We start from the raw sequence: 6,956 nt of genomic DNA, 5'->3' as shown, positions 1-6,956 counted from the left end.
AGAAAACAGTAAATCAAGCCTGACTGGAGGTGGCAGCTCACCCCCAAAGGTTTCTCCCAAGACTGTAGGCCAGACCCAATTCCTAGTCAGCGCTGAGGCTGTCAGTCTGTCCTGCATTCCACGATCCCTGACAGAGTGATAAAGGTGAAGGGTCCAACCCTGTCGAATTGATGTCATTTCTATTATCTCTACCACAATCTCTTTCCACATTCCAGGCATTCAGCATTATTTAGGTTTTCATTTTTTCTTCAGGTGGCTTTCACAAGTAGTTCCAATACTTACTTACATGGAACTCCTGGAAGGATGGACCACCCTGCTGTCCCCTCATATTGAAGACACTCGGTTTTCCCTTCTGGGTAATGGGAAGTATACACTGGCACACGCTCTTTCTCCTTTTCTTGCCTACTACACTCCACTCCCCTACATTGCAGAAGACTGTAGGATAGAAAAGAATCAGAGTTGTGACCCAGGGTGTCCTGCCCCTGGGGTAGGACACCCCAACAAAGGAATACACACACACACACACACACACATACTTGCATAGATATTTGTGTGTATGGTATATACATACATAAAGTATATTTATATGTACTTTATATATGTATATATGTGTATGTATGTGTACATATATATGTATACACACATAAAAGACCTTCCTAGCCACCCACTGTGGGCCAAAATTCTCATTCTGTTCTATCCTATAGCCTTCTGGGGTATAAGGAAGTAAAATGTAGTTGGCAGGAGAGGGAGAAATAGCATGTGTCACTGTAACCCTCCCATTAACCAGATGGGAAAACTGAGGCTCCATATTTAGACAGGCTTGTCCAAAGCCATCTGGGCTTCCTATAATCAGATACCCAGGCTGCCTGATGACTTGAATCCTTCCCCTAATTGGTGGACCTGAACACAAGCCACAGCCAATGGGAGCAAACTGTCAGATGTGGGGTCAAGGTTGGACAGGATCCCAAGGGGATGGGATAAACCTATGCTTAAAGCCATCCTGGGTTTTCCATTCCCAGAGGCACAAATGTCTCTCAGGAGAAGCAACTCTAATAGCCTCAGGGAGAGGAGACCAGAGGTAGGGCAGATGAGTACAGGAGTCTAAGGCAGCTTGTTTTGGGTGTAGGGGGAAAAGAGAGGGCAGGGAACACTCACACAGCAAATCTGACTTGGGAATATCATATAAGATTTTTAATCTGTCAGTGGATTTCTATGTGAGATGTGTCTTTGTGTTTCTTCAAACACGGATGTGTGTGTGTGTGTGTCTCTGAGTTTGCCTGCCTCCATGGGTATTTTTAAATGTCTAGGTGAGCATGCTTATATGTATATGTATGTGTGTGCATGTGAGCATGTCTCTGGGAGTAGATAGTGAATGTGTATGAGTCTCTTACATCTCTGTGTGTGTTCCTTTCATTCTGCTAATCCTCCCTCTCTTTCTCCTAAGTCTGAACCATCACATTGCCTCCATACCTACTCCATCTATGTCTCTGTCTCTTGTACATTCTCCCCTACCCCAGCCTCTCTCACAGTGTCTCTGTCTCTCTACATTCTCCCCCACCCCTCTCTCACGGTGTCTCTGTCTCTTTCCTTCTCCCCTCCTCCAGTCACCTCTGTCTCTCCCACTCTCCAGTTCAACTCTCCACCATTCCCCATGAGATAGGATTGGAGGACACTGTGGGGCAAAGCAGTAGAGAAGGGGAGGAAATTAGTTGTGTCTGGCCACCCTCACTGTCAGGATCCCTCTGAGGAACCGGAGACGTTTAGCCTGGAGAAGAGAAGAGTTAGCAGGGACACGAAAGCTGTCTTCAATTATTTGAAGAACTGTCATTGAAGGAGGGATTAGGCTTGTGCTGCTTGGCCCCAGAGGGCTGAACTAGAAGCAATGGGTGGAAGATACAGGGAAGCCGATTTCAGCTCAGTATAATGCTGAATTCTCTAACAATCTAAGCTGTCTGACAACAGATGAGCAGTTTCATTAGGTAGTGAGCTCCCTGCCCTTAGAGGTGTTCAGTCAAGAAAGTGAGGACCCCTTTGGAGGGGCGTTATAGAGGGGATCTCTGCACAGAGTGGGAGGTTGGACAAAATCCTTTCCAAGATCCCTTTGGAGCTTCTACAGTCTAATGAATCCATCACCGAGCTCAGTACAATTCCCCTTTCCATTGTAGAGATGAAGAAGCTGAGGGCCCAGCAGGTGGGAAATTCCTGGGGTGAGAGAGGATGGATCAAGGAAAGGATTGGCACCTAGGGCAAAAATGACTACATGTCAGATACGGCAGTGCAGGGAACGGGAGGCCAGGCTACCTTGCTGATCCAGAAACAAGAGAAAAAGAGAGACAGAAGAGAGAGAGAGAGAGAGAGAGAGAGAGAAGGAGAGGGAGAGAAGAGGAAAGCAGAAGAGAGGAGGAAAGAACAGGAGAGGAGAAAGGAGGAGGAGGAAAAGAGGGGAGAGAAAGAGAGAGAGGAGAGAGAAGGATGGAGAGAGAGAAAGAGGAGAGGAGAGGAGAGAAGAGAAGAGAGAAAGAAGAGAGAAAGAGAGAGAGAGATTAAGTGCAACAGAAACACAGGAAGATAGAAATATGAAGAGAAATATTAGAAGAAATAGCAACAAAGACCAGAGACACCCAGGGAAAAAAGACAGTAATGTAGACACAGAAAAACTGAGCTAGAGAGAATGGCAAAGATGGAGAAACACGCAAAAAGATAGAGACTAACAGTCCTAGAAAGAGACAAAAATGGACTGAGGCTAAAACCAACATTAACAGAAAGACAGTGACCCACAAAGACAGAGACATAGGAGAGAGAGGTAGGGAACCATGGTAGGGACCCAAAGAGAGGCATGGAATGGGGGGAAGGGAGAGACTCTGTAGGTCCTTTCCTTGGAAAGATGAGAGAAAAGGAAAGGAAAGAGAGGCACTTAGGTTTGAGTCCCAAGAGGCTGGACTCAGGCCATTAAGGAAAGTCTGCCCTTCTCTGGGCTGGGTGGGGGTGGGAAGGAATGTGCTGGGGCCAGCAGGGTTTGACCCCGAGGTCTCTGTCATAGGTTGGCCCATGATCTCCAGGGAGGCCTCTTAGTGTGGAGTTGTGCTGCCTGCCGCCATGTCCAAGGAAGTTGGGAACTGCCGTCTGGGCGCTACCTACAAGCCCAAGGAGCGTAAGCCCAAAAAACCACACTATATCCCCAGGCCCTGGGGCAAGCCATACAACTACAAGTGTTTCCAGTGCCCCTTCACCTGCATGGAAAAGTCCCACTTGTACAACCACATGAAGTACAGCCTCTGTAAGAATTCCCTGTCCTTGCTCATTGACAGCTCCGACTGGGCCTACAAGAAGGGTCATCTTCTCCAGCCTGAGCTACAGCTCTTCCCAACTGCTGAAGGGCCCCGGGGCCTGCCCAAGGGTGACCTTTCTGACCCAGCCCCACCTAAGAGGCCAAAGCCAGGGCCCAGGCTGGGGGACAGTTCCCCAGCAGAGCCAGGGCCACCCAGTGATGGGGGAGCTTTCCCTGAGGAGGAGGAAGAGGAAGAAATGGCAGGTGGACTCTTGAGGGCCATGGACCCCAGTGAAGGTAGGAAGGCTGGGGCCCCGGGTGAAGCTGATGTAGGAGCCCTCCTCTTTGGATTCAAAGACAAGAGCAGGGAGCCAGAGCCTGACTTTATCATCACTGATGTCTTCTCCCTCCGGAATGCCGGGGCCAGAGGCCGGGAGCCACCCTCACCAGAGGCTGATCCCAAGCCAAAGGCAGGAAGGGCACCTAAGAAATCTCTGAGCACTGGTGGGCTCCTTATGGAACAATGGAGGCTGGTAGCTGGTGGCCAGAAGAGCAGAACCAGTGTAGATCTGGCCCCAGTGGGCACTGAGGGCAGTGGCATCATCCCTTGCTATCCCCCTCCAGCTTATAGCGATTATCAGGAGGCCCAAGGCCTCAACCTGTCCCTTTTGGGCATAAATTACCCCCTGAGCCCTGGGCTCTACTCCTACCTGGGGCCCACACTCACCACTGGTGCTACTGCCACCCATGCCCCCATAACCCAGATGCCCTTTTTGGCATCAGCTGCTCAACTTTTGCCCCCACCAGCTGCTGCAGCTGCAACTACTACACCCTTCCAGACTCTGCAAGGCCCTGAACGCTCAGCCTTCCTCCCACGATTCTACTACCCACTGCTGTTTGAGCATGCCCTTGGAACACCCAGTGGGAAAGCCACAGATACCCAACCTGCCCCAGCAAACCTTGCCCTTCCAGCTAAGACACTGGGAGAGATGCCCACAGCTCTAGGGCTCCTCAAGGTGCCAATGTCCAAGGCTGTTGCCTCCTGGCCCCGGAGGTCCTGTAGGGACCCAGTCCAGGAGGGGGAGCTCAAAGCAGGGCCTCCAGGAACCAAGGAAGAAGAAGAAGAGGAGGAGGAGGAAGGCAGGTGTCGGGGTTCCCAGAAGGAAGGTAGTGGGCCAAGCAGAACACCATCTTCAGAGATCTACCGGGGCCTGCTTGGGACTTGCTCCAGGAAGGTCCAGGGGACCCTAGCCAGCACCTCAACAACTGTGAGCACTCTGAAAAGAAAGTCCTTTTTTGGGAGTGGACTTGACTTCCTGAAGGATCCCTCAGGTGTGGACAGCCTGCCACTGGGGAAGTTTGACTACCAGAGGAGGTGAGTGGTAGAGGTACTGGTGGGAGGGTAGAGATGGCATGGTTCTCCTATAGATCACTGAGGTACAGCTGGTTCTGGGGGATGGAGAAGATCAGGATGGGTTGGGTTTCAGCTGTATGAGTAGGTCCCATACCCTAGAGGGCCTTACATCTTCCCTAGGCCTTCCCCCTCATCTCTATATAGAGTGGGGAGTGTGGTCTTCTCTGTCAAGGGCAGTGTGGAGATGCTATAGGGACCTCTGGGCTGGGCAGAGTAGGGGAGATGGGACAGTTTAACAGTGGTTGTGGGCCAGCTAGGTGGCGCAGTGAGTAGAGTATTGGCCTTGGAGTCAGGAAGACCTGAGTTCAAATTCGGCCTCAGACACTTGACACACTTACTAGCTGTGTGACCCTGGGCAAGTCACTTAACCCTGTTTTGCCTTGGTTTCCTCATCTGTAAAATGAGCTGGAGAAAGACATGGGGCAAACCAGTCTGGTATCTTTTGCCAAAAAAACCCCAAATGGAGCTATTAAGAGTCACACACAACTGAAAAATGAATGAACAGCGCTAGAGAATGGCTTCCAGGGGCTTCTCTGCCTCTGTAAAAATGGAAGCCCAAAATAGTCTTTGTATTTCTCAAAGACAGACATGGATTGTGTCTACTGGGGACTGATTCAAGGCCTTCTTAGTAAGGAATGGGCACAGGCCAGATTTCAGTGCTGCCAGTCCCCCTTCCCACTGTCATCTCCAGCTTTGCTTTCCCCATACCCACCAGTCGCCCAGGGCAGGAAAGGCACAATTCTGGGCTTCTCTCTGAATCTCTCTGCTTGTATCCCTCACCCACCTTCCTCCGGGGGTTGGAACCCGACTCTTCTTCCTAGATACAAGAGCCCTGAGAAGTTAGGGGGGTGAAGAGGTTTTGGCCGGTGTAGATTCAAGAATTAACAAGGACAAGGAGAGGTTACTAAAGGTGTTCAGGAGACCAGAGAGGTTACCAAGAAGCAGGGGGCTCCAGGTTGCCAAGGTTTCTCTCAGAGAAGGAAGGTTTTGGGGCCCTATGACCAGACTGCTAGAAGGGAGCATGACACCCAGTCTGGCTGCAGGTGGCATCCACAATTACCTTGGTCCTCATTAACAGCCCCTTCCCTCTCAGTAGGGAAGAGGAGAAAGATTATTTCTCTGCGAAACAAGAGACCTGGGTTCTATTTCCAGGCCATCTACTTATCCATTGGGCAATCTTAAGCAAATCATTTCTGCTTTCTGGGTCTCAGTTTGCTCATCTGTACAGTGCGGGTGGGGTGGATGAATCAGATATCTAAGCCCTCTCCCAGCATTCTTTGTTTTGTGATTCTTCCCTCTCCAGTGTGCCAGCTGCTACACCACTGCTCCCTTGGCCCAAGGACTCTGATACAACCGGTTCTGAGGCTACTTCCCCTGGGTTCCCAGCCCTGGATGGACCCCCTGGCAAACAACCCCAGGGGTACAGGCCAATGAGCCCAGGTCCAATCGGAGAGGACCTGTCCAAAGCCCTGGGAGACTACAAGAAAGTGGAGAGACGGCTGGGTCAGCTGGCTACCACAGGTGGTCCCACTCAGGGCCCACTATGGGAACAGCTGGGAAAGATACGTCAGGAGCTTTATCACATTCACCAGGCCCTGGAGAAGGCAACCAGGCCTCCTGAGGGGCCCCTTGACCTGTCTGTGAAGAGAGTGCCAGACAAAGGGCCATCCCCTACTGGGTTGGAGCTGGAAGAGGGTGGCTGGGAGGAAACTGGGTTGGAGACCACCAAGACACCCTTGGATCTGTTGCTACTGCAGCTGGGCCAGCCAGAGGGGAGACAAGGATCCTCAGAGTCCCCTGGGGTGCCTATTACAGTTCTACCCCCAACACTGGCAACAGAGTCCTTCTATGGGCATACCACTAAATGTGAGGCAGACTCCAGTGTCTTACTGGCTGCTGATGGGAGAGCTCCTGGGGGGTCTGGGTCTACCCCCGGGGGCCCCCAGCTCCTGGCTCCTGAGGAAGGGCCTCTAGGTGGCTGGGGTGGGGGACCTCGAAGTGGGATGGGGGTCCTTCCTGGGGACCCAGAAGCCACATGTCTCCATAGCCCTGAGAACACTGAAGTCTGACCTGGTCTCCCCCCTCCCTCATCCTCCAGAGCGCCCTGGACTTACGTATCCTGTCCAACTGCCCTCTCTCAGGCCCAGAAAATGGGCCATCTCAGATCATGGAGATTCCCCAAGTGGGCACCAAAGCTCCCAGTCTTTTTCCCTCCTGGAGCTATGAGTCAAGGAGGGGACAAAAACATAACCCTGGGGAGGAGGAAACAACCAT

At 51.6% G+C, this 6,956-nt stretch overlaps 1 protein-coding gene across 1 annotated transcript; it reads left to right on the top strand.

Moving 5' to 3' along the window:
• Nucleotides 1–3,096: 3,096 nt before the first annotated feature.
• Nucleotides 3,097–6,751, top strand: PRR35 (proline rich 35). The gene is made up of 2 exons (XM_036737654.1): nt 3,097–4,643; nt 5,986–6,751. The coding sequence occupies exons 1-2, from the start codon at nt 3,097–3,099 to the stop codon at nt 6,749–6,751; spliced, it is 2,313 nt and encodes a 770-aa protein (XP_036593549.1).
• The last annotated feature ends 205 nt before the right edge of the window (nt 6,752–6,956 follow it).

The sequence above is a fragment of the Trichosurus vulpecula genome, chromosome 9, assembly GCF_011100635.1.
Source record: "Trichosurus vulpecula isolate mTriVul1 chromosome 9, mTriVul1.pri, whole genome shotgun sequence".
In the NCBI taxonomy this organism is placed as follows: Eukaryota; Metazoa; Chordata; class Mammalia; order Diprotodontia; family Phalangeridae; genus Trichosurus; species Trichosurus vulpecula.
This window is presented reverse-complemented; position numbering and strand designations above follow the sequence as displayed.